The 18,326-nt window shown below is 41.4% G+C and overlaps 2 protein-coding genes across 5 annotated transcripts in view; both read right to left on the bottom strand.

The window, feature by feature from the left end:
* The window catches only part of LOC143296904 (G kinase-anchoring protein 1-like), a 30,748-nt gene extending 20,586 nt beyond the window's left edge, over positions 1 to 10,162 (bottom strand). The window contains exons 1-4 of the mRNA XM_076608901.1: positions 9,945 to 10,162; positions 7,591 to 7,731; positions 7,110 to 7,187; positions 5,110 to 5,266 (exon numbers count right to left, since the gene is read on the bottom strand). Coding sequence (XP_076465016.1) covers positions 5,110 to 5,266; positions 7,110 to 7,187; positions 7,591 to 7,731; positions 9,945 to 10,106 — 538 coding nt within the window. The 5' untranslated portion in view covers positions 10,107 to 10,162. The remainder of the gene's footprint in view (positions 1 to 5,109; positions 5,267 to 7,109; positions 7,188 to 7,590; positions 7,732 to 9,944) is intronic.
* A 2,678-nt stretch (positions 10,163 to 12,840) lies between these two features.
* The window catches only part of LOC143297269 (dual oxidase 2-like), a 77,954-nt gene continuing 72,468 nt past the window's right edge, over positions 12,841 to 18,326 (bottom strand). For all 4 annotated transcript variants that reach the window (XM_076609517.1, XM_076609516.1, XM_076609519.1 and 1 more), the window contains 2 exons: positions 16,510 to 16,638; positions 12,841 to 14,896 (listed from right to left, as the gene is read on the bottom strand). In XM_076609517.1, coding sequence (XP_076465632.1) covers positions 14,774 to 14,896; positions 16,510 to 16,638 — 252 coding nt within the window. In that variant the 3' untranslated portion in view covers positions 12,841 to 14,773. The remainder of the gene's footprint in view (positions 14,897 to 16,509; positions 16,639 to 18,326) is intronic.

Raw genomic sequence — 18,326 nt, 5'->3', positions numbered from 1 at the left:
AAAGAAATGCCTCTATAATTTTTTACATTGTTAACCCTTAACGTGCTGCTTATAATATAATGCAGTTTAAGGAAATGCGCTTAAAATAGGACTACGATTATCTGCAACAACCCTGTCTCTGTTTTAGGGCATTAGTATATTTCTTAGTAATTGCAGGTAGGTAAAAGTATACATTTTTGGAAACTAGAAACATTAAGGAATCTCATAAAAACAATAAAAAAGCTTTACCTCCAATGTATCTGGAGATATCCTTCCAAATATATCCAAGAAAATTTGTACAAAGGTAATCCAAAAACACTGCCATCACATTTGAAGAGGTGGAAATCATCAATCACAATGTCAAATTACACAGAACATACACCAAACTGAAGAAAAATATGTTGTTTTCAGTCACAGAAAACAGTTAGTGCCTTGGCCTCTTGTGGTAGCTAGCAAAACACTCTGGGCAGAGCCCCACATCACATCCACGACATTCCCAGCCAGAGCGTATACGGGTAGGATGACCAGCCACACAGTTTCTCTTCTTTCCCACAGGTAGCTTGACCAATTCATGTCCCACCAGAGGATGAGAAGGACCTGCCTGAGGTTCTGGGGCCTGTAGGTCTTGGGGATTGTCTCTGGCAGCTTGGATTTCTGCAGCTGTGCGTCGTTGGCGCACCACCTTCCGAGGGGGGTAGAAGTCTCCAGCAAGACTCTCAACTACAGAAACCATGAAGAGGTGTCTAGACAGCTTGGGGTTGTCACTGGTGTTTGCTTTGTAGAGCAGGTAGCTGTTGAGAACTGCCCTGCCAAACAAAGAAAAGGCAACCTTTGTGGTCCACTTCATGGTCCGCCTCTCTGCCAGGTACATGTATAGCTGGGCGTCACCAAGGTCCACACCTCCCATTGTTCTGTTGTACAGGTCAACAACACTGGGCTTCTGGATTCTGTTTCCCCTTCTGTTCTGCACTTCAGTGAAGCCAGCTGTGGCAAGTGTTGACAGCAGGACAGGCTTTCTCCTCCCATCTTGATAGGCCACACACAAAAGCTCACCTTTTCGCCTCTCTGTCACCTGATAGTTTCTCAGCCTTCTTGTGATAGCATCTCGGGGAAGGCCCCTTCTGTGGGTCCTCACAGTTCCTGTGGCAGTGGTATTGTGAGTATAGAGATCCTGGAACAACACTGGAGAGGAGAAGTAGTTGTCCAAGCACAGATGGTGACCTCTATTTAGAAGATCAGCATTCCGCATGAGGCGCAGGACCAGAGCGTAAGTTGCACCATGGACATTTTCTGCATCTGCAGGGTTGTGGGGTCCTTTGCAAACTTCAAATTTGCACAAATAGCCATTTGTGCTATCTGACAGGCACCAAAGCTTGATCCCAAACCGGGCATGTCTTTTGTTGGGGATGAACCGGCGCAGATGAGGGGTTCTTCCTTTGTACCCGATCATGCTCTCATCTACACAGATATCCATCTCTGGGTGGTAGTGGTGGAGAAATTTCTCATTGAAATGATTTATCAGAAACTGAACCTTATAGGTTTTGTAGTTGGGGTCCTGTTGGTCTGGCACCTCTTCATTGTTAGCAAAGTGCAGAAATTTCAGCAGAAGCTGAAAACGGTCCTGACTGAAGTGTTCAATAAACCATGGTGTTTCTTGGCTCTTATGGGTTGAGTCCCAGTAAAGTGCAAGATTGGGTTTTTTAATCAAACCCATGTTCAAAATGATGCCCAAAAAGGCTCTGATCTCCTCACTAGTTGTAGGATCCTGTGCTATCCACTTATGGACTCTGGATCGTGGTTTGTTTTGGAGATGTTGCTGATGACCAGCAATCCACTGGGTAGCGTATCTGTTGGTCTCTGCCACCATGCGGTCAATGAGGTCAGGTGTGAAGAAAAGGTTCACATACTCAATGGGTCTGGCATCAGGAGGAGGGGCATGTTTGGGGCCAGGAACAGCAGTAAAGGGGATAGGATTAGGGCCAGCATCATCGCCGATGATAGGCAGCCACAGGCCATGCACTGGTGCAGCACCATCATCACCCTCTTCCTCCTCAGTACCACTGTCTTCAGCATCACTACTGCCTGAGTCTGAATAACAAACAGAGAAATGAACTGCTGGTTATTTTACTTATCTTTTATGTTCATTTCATATTTTATTTCATGAATGTTTCAAATTTGGGGGGGGTCAAATACCAAAAATTATAAATAGTAAAAACAAAAATATAATAAAAAGCTCAACCTAGATCTATCAGCCTTGTATAGAAAGCTACATCAGCAGAGCTTTCCCCCACTGAAATAAACTAGACAAGAAACCTACACATCATTTTAGACACTGTTATATGTAGTAAAACTTTCTTTGTTCAAGACACACCCACCTGTGCCACGCCCACCTATTCAACATACTCCTGAACACATGAAAAACAAGACAGATATGCCAATAAATAGATCTAGGATGTAAATATGTGATTGATACTCATTTCTGCAACATTCAGAACGCCCAGAATTCAAAAATCCCAGTCAGCTAGCTTTATTTTGATAAGAAACACAACCACCACACAGTTTTACCCCCTCCCCCACTCCCACCCCTCATTCCCTTTGTGGCGGACACCAAAAATGAAATCATCCATCACAATTGCTTGCACTGTGCCCGGTTTCAAAGTTCGAAAGTTCATCAACTTACCAGCTTCACTTCCTTCGCTGTCATTTCCAGCCCAAGATTCGTCGCTTGTGTCACTTGCATTCAACTCCTCAACATGGTCACTCTCAGTTTCACTCATATTTGTGGTGAAAACGGACTTCAAAATAACTCTAGGTGGATCGATAACGAAGCCCAACACTCTCCAACGAAGTGTGTTGAAATAGAGGTCAAGCCCCGGATGTTAGCGAGGAGTGGCATAACAGATTAACACCTAACGTAAACAGAGCCACGATCGTGGCCCATTGCACTTGACCGGGAAAGCCACAATCGTGGCCCATTGCACTCTACGGGTTAATATCACCTTTCTTAAACAATGGCATAATTATGGATTCTGTCCAATTGCTTGGGTAGATTCCATTATCAAACAAATAATTAAACAGCTTCACCAGGAAACTAACAGTCATCTCACCAGAATGTTTGAAAAATTCACCAATCAGTCCATCAGGGCCAGCAGATTTACCATTTTTTAATCTTCTAATTGCTAATAAGACTTCTTCATGAGATATAGGTCTGTCTAGTGTATAATTATCCCCTACACCATGTTTTCAGTTACTTCCCCCTCGTCACCATCTTCATTTTCTAACACTTTTTTGAAATGTTCGAACCACTCTTGAATAGAAATATCATTTAAAGGTTGTACTTTCTTTTTTGAGATCTTTTGTACTGTGTCCCAAAATTCCTTTTGACTTTTAACAGAATCTATAAGTTCATTTACTAATGAGTTATTATATTTTTTATTTTTTCTCTTATTTAAATTTTTATACTCACGTCTAGCAATACAAAACAAAATGCGATCTTCTTTATCTAATGTTCTTCTACATATCCTCAACAGTCTGCGTACCCGGCGTTTCTCCATTTTACATTCATGATCAAACCAATTGCGAAGAGAGAGAGAGAGAGAGAGAGAGAGAGAGAGAGAGAGAGAGAGAGAGAGAGAGAGAGAATGTGTGTGTAGAATGAGAGACAGAGTTTGTTATTTTTTCATCTGAAACAGACAAGCTATCATGGACAGTCATCTATTGTGAAACCATCATATATACTGTATAATTTCCAGCCCATTAACAACAGCGTTTTAAATCTGAATCCAAGAATGTGTGCAAAATCCCAGTGACAGCAGACTTGCAACTTTTCTGGGAATATCAAACTTGCCGGGTTCCCACAAATATGAGCAAACTTGCCAGGTTCCCACAAATATGAGCAAACTTGCAGGGTTTCCACAAATATGAGCAAACAAATTGCTTACTCTTTCCAAAACCCTGTATTGCATTTTCTGAGACCTCCCGAAAAAATCCCTAGATACAAACATACAAGTATGTACAAACATATACATAAACACAGTTACTGCACAGTGCATGGTTGTGAGAGAAAGAGTGGGAGGAGAGTATGAGTTGATATTCTGACACAGATATTTTGACACTGGTTTATTGCTTCAAATGCCTTTTTCGTTTTTACATGAGCAAAATATCCTACAATGCAATAGGTGTGGTGAGAGGCATCATGAAAATTCCAAGACTTTTCCTGCAGGGAAAAATATCTAACACATCTGTGACGAAAATACATGTGCAGCTTATTTCATCAGTGTTCTGCACAGCTGAGATACAAAGTACTAAACTCATGTTTACTGTGAATGTACACATTTTTGGTGGTAAGAGTAACTTCCCTTGCTTCGCTATCATTTTGGAAACTGAATGTTTTTTTAGTGCGCAATTTGGTCATAGTCTGATGTATAAATGTCTCAAAAGTGACCTTTGTTGAAGGAGGAGATTCTGTGCTTGATCTTGATGATTCTGCCGACAGGGATACTGACTGCTCTTTTTCATCTCAAGAAAATGACAACAGCTGTGATAGTGACAAGGAGGGCAGGTGTAGAAACTTGTGAGTTTAAGATTTTGTAGTTGTAGCAAGCACAAGTCAACAAACTGAAAGTCATAGGCTCAGGGGTATTCGATGCTTGTTTCATGCTCATAATTATTTCTGCTTTCCAAGATGTCAGCTATAAACCATACACACACTAGACTTATAAACAGCACAACTAAACTCCGCATCCTTTCTATGCTGCATACAAAAAAATCAAGTGCTGACTGGGTTCCATTTTTTTTTAAACAACTAGTGGTAATCTTGCAGTTTCCTGGAGGCAGGCTCCGGATGGCAGGTAGATAAAGATGAGGCAGGGGAAATCGCATTAATGTGAAGTCCATGACTGTTCAAGACCTAGAAATGTTCTTCCCATTTTTTTTCCCATGACTCCCAGGGAACCTTGAACATGACTTGACAGCTCTTAATTTTGTCTTTAAAATAAGCAAGGGAAAAAAATGTACTGACCACTAGCAAATGAATAATTAATCACAAAGTAGGTTAACTCTTAATGACTACTTAGCAGAAGACAAACACAAAAAACAAACAAAAACAGTAACAAAAAACTGAGGCCTTACCATCATCACTGCCCGGCAAGGTTTCTGGTGGAAGCTGATTGAACTGGTCAAGGCTCATGGTTTGTGGTTTGTCCTTCTTTTTCTTCTTCTTCCCTCCAGCACTGTCACTGGCTGCTGATCCCAGTGCTCTCCCCTCCTTCACCGCCACCTTCTGAGCCTGTGGACCACATTGCCATTGATGATTATCACCACTGGCACCCTTCATTCTTCAGGAACAATGTTTGGGGATAAACGTCTACAATCACCCTTCATTCTACTTGAATGCTGTATGGTGTGAATGCTGTATGGTGATGAACATCAGTGACCACCCTTTATTCTAACTGAACAGCATTTGGTGATAAACATCTACAATCATCCTTCATTCTACCTGAATTCTGTTTGGTGATAAAACATTAGTGATCACCCTTTATTCTAACTAAACAGCGTTTGGTGATAAACGTCTACAATCATTCTTCATTCTATCTGAATTCTGTTTGGTGATAAAACATCAGTGATCACCCTTTATTCTAACTGAACAGCGTTTGGTGATAAACGTCTACAATCATCCTTCATTCTACCTGAATTCTGTTTGGTGATAAAACATCAGTGATCACCCTTTATTCTAACTGAACAGCGTTTGGTGATAAATGTCTACAATCATCCTTCATTCTATCTGAATTCTGTTTGGTGATAAAACATCAGTGATCACCCTTTATTCTAACTGAACAGCATTTGGTGATAAACGTCTACAATCATCCTTCATTCTACCTGAATTCTGTTTGGTGATAAAACGTCAGTGATCACCCTTTATTCTAACCGAACAGCATTTGGTGATAAACGTCTACAATCATCCTTCATTCTACCTGAATTCTGTTTGGTGATAAACATCAGTGACCACCCTTTATTCTAACTGAACAGCGTTTGGTGATAAACGTCTACAATCATTCTTCATTCTACCTGAATGTTGTATGGTGATAAAACATCAGTGACCACCCTTTATTCAAACTGAACAGCGTTTGGTGATAAACGTCTACAATCATTCTTCATTCTATCTGAATTCTGTTTGGTGATAAAACATCAGTGATCACCCTTTATTCTAACTGAACAGCGTTTGGTGATAAACGTCTACAATCATCCTTCATTCTACCTGAATTCTGTTTGGTGATAAAACATCAGTGACCACCCTTTATCCTAATGGAACAATGTTTGGTGATAAACGTCTACAATCATCCTTCATTCTACCTGAATTCTGTTTGGTGATAAAACATCAGTGATCACCCTTTATTCTAACTGAACAGCGTTTGGTGATAAACGTCTACAATCATCCTTCATTCTACCCGAGTTCTGTTTGGTGATAAAACATCAGTGATCACCCTTTATTCTAACTGAACAGCGTTTGGTGATAAACGTCTACAATCATCCTTCATTCTACCCGAGTTCTGTTTGGTGATAAAACATCAGTGATCACCCTTTATTCTAATTGAACAGCGTTTGGTGATAAACGTCTACAGTCACCCTTTATTCTACCTGAACACGGTTTGCTGACAAACATAAACTATGAACTTTATTTACTATCTGACCAGGAATATCAGATGTAACATATGCAGTTCTCCTATTAAAAAGGAAACTTTCAGGTCCAGAATGATATACCTATACTTTATATATAAATACCTTTTTCTTCTGTCTCATTCTGTCTCTTGATTTATCATCCATCCATTCATTTATACATAACTGTTTCTTCCTCCTTTCTGAATTTTTTTAATATTATATTAAAGTCATCCATGTAAATTGCAGTTCATAATTTGTTTTTTCCCATTTTCTTTTACTAACCCTACAAATGGGCTGTCTGTGGGGAAAATCAGGGGGGCAAAGTGACAGTACTAAGCGAGTTCACAAAGCACTAATGTGTTGTACATCTGGTTCACAGAAACTGCAGTGCAGCTGCACTGATGGGGTACACAGCGTTCAGCCTAGAGTAGTTGCACAACTTTTCTGAGTGGTGGAGACTGGGGAGGACTCACCTCCTTCACCTGCTCTGCTTCCAGTCGACTCTCCAGCAGAGCTTTCTGCAGGTCCTGCTCAAACATGTCTTCTGTCGCCTGGCAATACACAACACAAGGTGCATCAACAACTGCTGCATGAACAAGAACAGTGATGACGACAGCAACAGCAATTACACATCCAACACTAAAAATGAGCATGAAAATAAATAGCTGTATACAAGATTACAACCGCCACAAATAAGTTCAAATGAGTTCGGGGCTATGCAGGTTGCACAGGACCATCTCAAAGCGGCAATGTGTCATCCAACAAACCATGCCAGATACTGAGATAAAAGCTGTTATACAGAAAAACCCAGAATATCCATCCCATTTCTCACCAAAGAAAAACAAACCCCCCAAAACAACAACAAAACCTCTTTCAACTTGAGAGGAATCACAAAATTTTTCTCTGCCCAGGAAGCATTGAGGAAGATGGTGGCTAGGATGATTGCAGCCTGACCTCTTTGTCTCGGCGCTGCCACTCTGCCCACTCATCGGCACTCATATGTCTGTTGCCCTGACCGCGCTGTCCCCCACTGCCCGGGTGTTTCTGCTGCTTTGTGCCAGGCCGCCCAGTGCCAAACGCCATGCTCCTTAGTGCCTGTCACAACACAGCACCACATTAAAAAACAAAACAAAAAAACACTGATCAAATGAAAAACACACACACACATACACGCAGTGTACTTATCGTAACAATTCTTTGCATTCTTTGTCAATTTGTTACAATTCATTACATTTAGTGTGATTTACTTTGCAGCACTATGTATATATATACTATAAATTACACAGCCTTGCAATACTTTTCTTCGTAACTGAAGTTTCACATAATCTTATCCTTGTTCATATTGCAAAACTCAGTTATACATTTTGTGTTCTCTTTTCATACTTTTTCTACTTTTTTGTCATCCATAAAGGCTTTAAGTCATCTTGTAGCTATCACTGAAACCATTGCATTGAACACCAAATACTATCCAACACCAAATTATGTACTGACTATAATGAACCATTTCTGTTCAACATTTTGATTTTCCATCACCAAGAAGTCTATTTTTTTTCCCCTGTTATTAAGGTCACACATGTATTCTTTATTTTCTTATGATGTCATTACACTTGACATACAGGAACAGTCTGAATACCAAAATGTCATGGTTACTCTTCCCCAGGGGTTCCATATGTACATCAGATTTTAATTTGTCTTTATCAACTCGGACTAAGTCATCTATAATATTCTTCTTAAAGTAGATCTTTGCTGTTCTCTTTGCCTGGTTGGCTGTGTGACTTTCTGAATCAAGTAATTTAGTAAGCATTCCACAAACTCATTATTTAGTTCACAATTCTGTACTCCATTTCAATGTACATCTGGAAAATTGAAGTAATCCAAATTACAGACTTTACTGAACTTAATTCATTTGAACTAAATAATTAAAAAAACCTTTTCTGTGCTTTCACTTTTTGTGTAAAACTTCTATAGATGTATATCACTATATAGTATATGCTATATAGAACTAATAAGTGCATATTAATTCTTAGCTCCTTTGCAGGTGCACTACAGGCATTCTTTGAATGATGAATTATTAATTCTTCGCATACTTAGGCATTTCAAGCTTTCGTCAAAATAAAGGCTACATACCTCTCTTTGCAACTTTATTTAAAAACAGGCCAGTCTGGTAGTTAATATTCAGAATCATGTACATAAGTTACTTCAATAGATTTATGGAAACAAAAGCAAAAAATTGACAAATTTTACAAAGACATTCTAGGATTCCAAACATTCTAGCATTCTGGGAGTTATCCTAGAATGTCTGGACTTATGTTACTCTGTTGTGCCAACAGTTAGTTTGAAAAATTGTCAACATTTCTATTCAAACATCTGTTTGAATCCTGAAAAGTATAACTGAAGAACAAAGGGATAAGTTAGATATATTCTGCTTATAGCTATTACCACTATTTACACACAAGTTTTTTTGTTTTGTTTTTTTATTCAGTCAATCAGTGTCTGTAAGGAGGAAGGTGGCAGAATGGGCATTAAGACACTAATACCAATACAGTGTCCATGAGCGTCTGGGTTTGAATCTTGTTCTCAACCTTTCTCCCAAGTTACTGGAAAATCAAGTCAAGCATCTTGTCATTTGGATGAGATGATAAACAGTGGTCTTGTGTGCAGCATGCACTTGGTGCACAGAAAAAGAATCAATGGCAACCTAAGTGTTGTCCTCTGGTATAATTGTAGAAAAACCCACTCTGAAAGATACATAAATAAAAGCACTCAAGGTCTGATTAGCAGGATGGGTTATGCTGATGTCACGCATCTGTCAAGCAGATGTGTAGCGTGTATGGATCTGTCCCAACGCAGTGACACCTTGAGAAACTGAAACTCTCCCTACCCCAGCCTAGATTGGAGCAGGACTGAACTAACAACCATGAAGACTGTTCAAGAGACTGTTACTACTGGTAATTATTTCCACAGTGTTTCCCGTAACAGTTCACATACTTTTTTTTCTTTTGTCAACATTATCTATGGCTATTTATGTGATGCATCCATGCCTCCAACCTCAGAAAGTTCTCCCAAAAGTTCTGCACTGTGGCGCAAAAGCAAAAAAAATGTGCGCGCACATAATTCATTGATAAGTGTCAAAAATGAGTCGGAGTAATGTAAACTTGGCTATTTTTTCTTCTTCTTTTCATATTCGGTCAAAACTTCATGTTTAGAACCAATTCAACGGAGAGTCGAAACCTGCCAACAATATAGCGAATGCAAAACTAAAGCCCGGGGAATTCCACTTTTTTCCAGGTAACAAATCGACTTCATACCTCGTCGGCTTCCTTGGCCTTCTTTTTGTTCTTTTTCTTGGCCGCTGCGTTCGACTGATTCTGGTTAGCGGAAGCACCTTTTGAACTGCTCCCTTCATCCTCATCGTCGTCGATTTTGAGGGCAGCAAAACGATTTTTCGTTCCAAGCATTATCTTACTCATGATGCTGTCTGATTGTCAAGGGGAATGACTACGCCGAGATCCTTTCAAGAACGTGAACTCTGAGGAATCGCAACTCGTAATTTGCGATTCCGCATAAAATGAAATAACGTAATATGATTATGAAAAAATAATATGGAATAAGTTATATTAAAATAAAGCAAATGAGCACAACAAGGTTAAGCACAATATAATTTTAAAAAGATAGAAACGAAAAAAGAAACCAAACATAGGTATAGTACCTTCAACCAATAAACAAGCAAAGGAAGCCGTGGCACCCATACGAACGTGTGTGTGTGTGTGTGTGTGTGTGTGTGTGTGTGTGTGAAAGTGCGCGCACGCGCGCGATGTGTGTGTGTGTGTGTGTGTGTGTGTGTGTGTGTGTGTGTGTGTGTGTTCTATTTCAAGTTGAAAATGTCTTTGAAAAGTTGAAAATGTCTGATAGCTGTAAATTTAATAGAAATTACAGCCACAACTCTTATTCAACTGATCTGTTTCAGCAATCGTTTGAGATCCTGTGCTGAGTCAGTTGAATATTCAAGTTGTGTTCATTTTCCCTGCAGGCTCCTGCATGGGCAGTGAAGACGAAGTGTGTGAGAACTGAAGAAGAAGAAGAAGAAGAAGAAGAAGAAAAGAGTTGAAACAGCTGTGAGTTGAGGCCAAGTGGCAACACGTCCGCCTTGGATGCGGCACTGAGAATCTGAGCGCTCATGCAGGTTCGAATCCCGGCTGACACTCGCTACTGAGTATTTTCTCCCCCAGCACAAGACCTCGTTATGAATGGTGGTATCAGTGGATGGCACAAGCAAGGTATTCGGGTGAGACGAGAAACCGACTCGGAGATCCCGGCGTGTCCAGCAGTGCACTTATACTAGTAGCGCACGTAGAAGAACCCATGGCGACAAAAGGGTTGTCCCCGGCAAAATTCTGTAGAAACTAAAATTATGTGACCAACCGTGACGCAAAATAAGTAACATGTAATGAAGTAAAATAAACAGGCTTTCAATGAAGTAGTGAAGAAAGAACTTTTTTTCTTTTTTTTCTTTCTTTTTTTTTTTTTGTGCGTTATCGCAAGTCGTCACGTGAAATGCCTTTTGATATAATGTCATGCGTAGACATAACTGAAGCCAGAAAGCTTAATGAAGATGACTGGAACCGGCTGACGAAAAGTAGTTGATCGTTAATCTCCGGTCATCTGATGCACAGGCAGTGTCGACCGCCTGCTTTTGGTTCAAGGGCTGAATTGCGGACGGAAGCAGAGGACTGGTCGGTTCTTATGCAGAGCCCTATTTAGTAGTAGTAGTAGTAGTACGTGTAGGCACTGGCATGTTGTCTGCCTAGGCCTTACGGCCATTTTTTGTCCCCTTCAATATTTGTCTCTGTGGAATATGCGTACGTCGCAGTTGTTTCGTTGACTCATTTCAGTGCTGTATTTCACTCGTCAAAGTCAATAAACTTTTTTTGTTATTGTTTTTATTTGGTGTTCACATCAAGGAAAATTTTAAACACATTAGTATTCCGCCGTGCAAATCAGTTTCGATTGGTGCATTCCATATTTGTGCAATTCTGTTAGCCGTAATTAATTTTTCCTTAGGTTGGTATTACAGTGCTCCTCAAGTTGCAAATTTTCATCATCGAGTTTCTTGTACCCTCGTTATCTGACATTATAAAAATATCATTTACGTTAATCCATTTCAGCAGTTTAACATTTTGTAGGTTTCGATTAAGTCTCCTCTATACCTTCTACCCTTTAATGACGGAATGCAGATTTAAGTATGCAAGTACTCGATCTGTTGGTGGCTCATAGATTTGCATTCTTTTGATAACTTAGTTGCTCTTCTTTGTACCCTTTACATAGCTATAGATTATCTCCTGAGATGGGTGCCACACAATATTACCATATTCTATGTGTGTTCTAACCAGTGTTTTATGTAGTCTAAAAATATCTTTATCTAAATAAGTATATGTTCTCTTAATTACTCCTATCATCTGATTGGCTTTATTGATTATATTATGTATGTGTTTGTCAAATGATAGTTTATTATCAAAAAGTTTAGTTTATTATCAAAAAGTTATGCTGAGGTCTTTTTCACTTTGACATTTCTCAATATCCTGTGTGCAGTCAGTGCGTGTGTCGGTCAAAACAGGTCTCTTTTTCTTCATGCGACTGAGACAGACAGACAGAACGGACAGACAGAGAGACAGACAGACAGATAGGAACATAGGCAAACAGATAGATAGATATCTATAGAAAGAAAGATAGAAACAAAGATAGATAGATAGATGAATGGTGAGAGTCCCTCCAAGGATGGGGGATATGTTCAAATTAATTTGAAAAAGATACAACTTCAGAGACAAGAGACATGAGAGATGAAAAGAAAAGAAAAAGAGAATGAAAAAAAAGAAAAAAAAAAGAAAAAAGAAAATGAGATACAATGCAAGACACGTTTTTGTCTGTTATCTCACAGCCCCCCCCCCCCCCATCCCCCTCCTAAAACCCCAGACGCTTTGCGCATACACACGCATTATCATTGATACGCAGACGTCACACACACACACACACACACACACATACACACACACACAAGCTAGAAAGAAAGAAACACGGAAAGAAAGCAAGAGAGAGAGAGAGAGAGAGAGAGAGAGAGAGAGAGAGAGAGAGAGAGAGAGAGCAACTTTTGCAATAAAAACAACACAGAAAAGGCAAATTAGGAGATATGTATTCATCTTTATAAAAGTTGATTTTCTATTAAAAAAAATAATAAAAAATATCGATACATGTTTTGCTCAAACCTCTAAAAGGTCACACACACCAACCAAACGAAAGGCCAACATGAATATCCGCCACAGACAACTACTCTGACCAATAGGTGAAAGTGATGACGATAACAGATAACGGAGTTATCATTATTACTCATTATCATTGTCTCAATCATTATTTTCTAACAATTTGGTTAACATGAATGATGTAATGATACAACAATAGATATAATGCATTACAATCCGATGGGTAACATTTTGAAAAAAAGGGAGACAAGTACAAGTAAGAACAGCAGAAAAAATGTCAATTTGTGATGAAACAGACACATAGGTTATTTATTTGTTTAAAACACACATACGTGACATAGAATACATTAAAGAAAAAAGATAAGAAAAAAAAAATTAAGTCTGTGACTTCGTATGGGATGTCCTTAGCGCAGTATCAATTTTGCTTAATATTTCAGATATTTTAATCAGAATTTCTCACCAGTCTTTCACTGACTTTTGTTCGTTTGCCATTTATTTCACTTGCCTGAATGTGCACACACTCATGATCTTCCAGCCCCATTCAGCTCTTCAGATCTTTCCCACTGCACTTCTGTACTGCGCTCAGGGCGTCGATATATGATGTCTCTTGAGAAAATGACACTTCAAGACTGTCATACTGAGTGCAGTCTCTATTGTGTATTTCTCTTGTGTTTTTGATCGGCATTTTAAAGTGCACGAACATCTTCGTACGCGTATCTCTCTCTCTCTCTCTCTGTGAGCGGATGCGTGTGCGTTCTTCAATTTTACACGAAGATATTTAACCGTCCCTATTTTATCGGTCAATGCTTTATTGTGAATTTCACGTCAATACATACCTATACAACACAATGTAGAAGCTTCTCAATCAGTGACAAAATAATGTCTACACCTGACATTATTCTAGAAGCTTCTTTATCGGTTAAAAAACACACTTACTCGATGCTGCTCCGTAGATTTTCTGAACAACAGTGACAGATGAATGAAACATCAACATCCTGCCATAATGTATAGCTCATAAGGTGATAGTACAGACGCTGAAAGGGCCAAATTTTAGACTCAGTATACTATGGATAAACAACAGCATGAAAAATCACAAGCAGTGATAAAAGATGAAGGGTAGGTGGACAACATAAATGCGTCATCAGTTATCTGTCAGTAGCAACCAATGGATACAGGATACTTCATCACAACAAACATCAACTAAAAAATACCAATAGGCTACTGTTCTCAGAAGACTTTTGCTGAATGGAGTGTTTGTGTGAAAGTGAATTTTACTGTGGAAAAAAAGCACTTTTCTAAAAATAGATGGATAGCTCATTGGCCAGGAAAACTGAAACCAACTGGACGCCATATTGTTACTCGTATCCAGCCGTCAGTCCGTTATGAAGTCGTCTGCTAACTGGTGGTAGTTTCTGAACTGTAACCGTGTATCTTCGATGAAATGGTGTTATGCTTGCCCCCACGACATGTCAATTGTTGTGTCTTGATTGAAATCTGCCAATGGTTTATTTACCAAAGTTATTACAGAAAAACAGTGCAGTGACATGTAGCACAAACTTGCTGTGGACGCACACACAAGAATTTCAGCTTTACTATTGCCGCGAGCAAGTGAAAGCTCCGTGAAGCCAGCTCAACGCTCGGCTACCTATATGGAGTTACCACTTCGCACTGTACTGACATGAGTAGCAAAATGGCTGATTGAACACTTCCGCTGGCTCCAGTTAGCAAAGGGGCTCAAAGAAGGCGTGCGCTATCCACCTATTTTTAGATCAGCTCCAAGGACGCGCTGCTGACAGGAAACCACTCTGCCAGTCATGGGTCATCCCCTGGGGGGAGAGGTCCACGGGGCAGGAGAAGAGACGCCAGCCAGGTTCCCTGCCCATCTAAAAGTTCTCGAAGTGGTGGACGAAGGCCGGGCCAAGCTGACGGTTGGCGGTTGAGCATGCCCTGTCCACGTTCTGGGTCATGGGCTGTGGGCCACAGCTGAACACTCCGATCTGCCCGACCTGCACACACCCAGCTTCACTGTCTCAAAGAGGAGGCGTCACTGCGTGACGGTCAAATCATTACACACTACACCACATCTGCAAGGCAGATGCCTGACCAGCAGTACAACCCAAACGCGCTCAGTCTGGTCTTGAGTGCATGCATATATATTTGTGTACCCACCAGAGTGGATTTCCTCTTCAGAGTTTTGTAAGAGGACACTTTTGTTGCTATAGGTTATTTTTTTCAGCGCGCCAAATGCGTGATCCACACGTGATGTCGGTTCAAGTTTATCGTCTCATCTGGATGACTCAACACTCAGTTTTATTTTTCAGTCAAACTTGGGAGAAAGGGTGAGACCAAGATTCGAACACTGACCGTCACAGACACTGTGTTGGCACACAAGCGTCTAAACCATTCTGCCACCTTCGTCCACGGCACCAGACACATGCACATGTGAGCACTCCGGTCTGACTGGCCTGCACAGCAGCACACATGCATACACAGAGGACTTTGTGTTGTTTTGTGCCCCAGATGGACATTATATTTTCCATATATCGATGGTGATGAATGATGATCGGGGTGATGAGGATGCTGCTACAGAGGTCCGTTTAGGTTTGGGACTAATTGGCAAGGCCGTGGCTGTACTCTCATGATAATATCTCGGCGTCAACCAGGTTGAGAGAAACAGACACCTGCACAGTTGGTCAGGAAATCTGAACAACAGTCCCAAAGACAAATCAGTGAAGTGGATGATCCTCGACTGTTTCCGTTTAAGCCCACAGCGCACTCAGCTCTTGGTAAAAGCCGGCCACAGGCCGAAAAATTCCCATATCTGATGAGGCTAACTACTTCGCCACAACAGCTGGTGACTTTTTGCATGTTGCCTCTGCTTATCCTCCAGCTTAGCGTGTCCCTCCACCTTAAAAAGAAATGTCGCGATATTCCGTCATCCATGAGCGTGTCTATCAGTAAAAATATGTGGCTGCAGCAAATATGAAAACGGAAATCCTGGTCTAGTTTGCATATGCGATCGTATTGCTTAGCGTCAAGACTTTTCCACTAACTTCAAGAACATCTTAAACGCAAAGCACGCTAATTCCACGGACTTCACGAACATCTTAAACGCAAAGCACACCATTTCAACTGACTTCAAGAACATTTTAAACGCAAAGCACGCTACTTCCACGACTTCAAGAACATTTTAATCGCAAAGCACGCTAATTCCACTGACTTCAAGAACATTTTAAACGCAAAGCAAACTTGGAGCTACTAAGATCGCTCATGCAACAAGCCCTGTTTCTCAATGTTTTTCTCCCTGTCCCATCGCGGACAGGTCGAAAAAGGTTAAGGGCAAGAAAAACAACAACAAAAAAACAAAACAAAAGAAAACGCTGATGCTTTACTTACGAAGATAATGGATAGAAACTGCTGTATTTTTCTGTCCTCTTTTCTAACAGTTCTCATCGCCCTCAGCAAAGTTAAAGAGAGAGAGAGAGAGAGAGAGAGAGAGAGAGAGACAGACAGACAGACAGACAGACAGACAGAGACAGAGACAGAGAGACAGAAACAGAGAGGGAGAGAGACTTAGAGACAGAGACTGAGAGAGAAACAGAGAGTCAATCTTGTTTACCCCTTCGTGGATGGTGGAAAGGGACTGAAATAGTTCTTCAAACTGTGGTCTGCCAAAGTGCGTGATGGCCCTCAGTCCTGTGAAGAGACTCCGCCCCTCAATCCGCTGGAAGTGACGTTCGCAGAGATACTGTGGGAATAAAACACAGTATGCTGTACATAGAGCCTTTCTTTGGGAATAAAACACAGTATGCTGTACACATAGCCTTTCTTTGGGAATAAAACACAGTATGCTGTACACATAGCCTTTCTTTGGGAATAAAACACAGCATTTTCACGGTGGGAATACGACATAGCGTGGAATGAAAGGCAACATGGCAATTCATAATGACTGTGGGAATAAAACACCACAAGGCGGTATTGATATAGCCAGCTTGTAACTACTGTGGAAATGAAACACAGCGTTGAGTAAAACGCAGCAAGGTATACATAGAGCCAGCTTGTATCCACTATGGGAATAATACATTGTGTGCAATTTATGTAGCCTGCTAATAAGTCATTCATCATCATTCATTTTGCCCATCGCTCCTGGTGGAGCATAGGCCATCGACGACCCTTCGCCATCACACTCTGTTCTGGGCTGTTCTGGCCATTCCAGTACCATGGAAATAAAGCACAGTATGCTGTTTATGTAGACATTCCATGGAAATGAATCACAGCATGCTATTTACATAGCTAGGTGATGGATACTGTGGGAAACATACAGTGAGTTATGTATAGCAGAGTGATGACTCACAATAGGGTCCAAAATGGTCATGTTGTTCAAAGCCAGACTACTACTTTGGGGATAAAACACATCAATTATCATAAGCTAATTATCACTGTAAGTATAAAACATGACATGTTATTCACGATAACTGCTGTAAAACACATTCAAACCCCAGCTGATAGCATTCAGTCTTTGAAAGTTTGTGCGCGTGTGTGTGCGTGCGCACGCCCGTGCGTACACGAGAGTGGATGTGTACATGCGTGCGCGCGTGCGTTATGTGCTTGCGTACGAGCCATACTAGCAAGCGCGCGTGCATAGAGAGGGATTCTTCAAGTTCACGCGCATTAAATGCGCACGCATCCCCCCCACCACCCCCTCTCTGTTCTCACCCCCGTTAAGTCCTAATCAGCGTGTTGGGTTTATGCCAATGTTAGGAATATGTTTCTTTTTTCTTTTTTTCTTTCCTATTTTTTTCATAAAGTACATGTGGTTCCGCGTATTTCGATCAGTCCACACGCTTCGACACCTTGAAACTGACACTGAAACTCACCCCCATCCACCACCACCCTTCAACCACCCCCCCACCCGCACACCATACCACCATCAAGCTTTGACACCTCCCAGAAACTGAAACTGACCACCTCTCTGCCTGCCCTCCCCCCTCCCCCATCCAGTCCCCTCCAATACACCTCCCAACCTGTCCCCCCCCTCCGCCACCCCCATCCCCCAACGTTCAGTCCCCTCCATCAGCCCTCCAATACACCTCCCTACCTCCCCCCTCCCCCCACGTTCAGTCCCCTCCAATACACCTCCCTACCTCCCCCCCAACCCCCATCACCCCACGTTCAGTCCCCTCCAATACACCTCCCTACCTCCTCCCCCCATCACCCCACGTTCAGTCCCCTCCAATACACCTCCCTACCTGCCCCCCACCCCACCCTCATCACCCCACGTTCAGTCCCCTCCAATACACCTCCCTACCTCCTCACCCCCATCACCCCACGTTCAGTCCCCTCCAATACACCTCCCTACCTCCCCCCTCCCCCCACGTTCAGTCCCCTCCAATACACCTCCCTACCTCCCCCCTCCCCCCACGTTCAGTCCCCTCC

The sequence above is a fragment of the Babylonia areolata genome, chromosome 22 (assembly GCF_041734735.1).
Source record: "Babylonia areolata isolate BAREFJ2019XMU chromosome 22, ASM4173473v1, whole genome shotgun sequence".
Lineage (NCBI taxonomy): Eukaryota > Metazoa > Mollusca > Gastropoda > Neogastropoda > Buccinidae > Babylonia > Babylonia areolata.
Note: the sequence above shows the minus strand (reverse complement) of the source record. Positions and strands in the feature narration are given on the sequence as shown.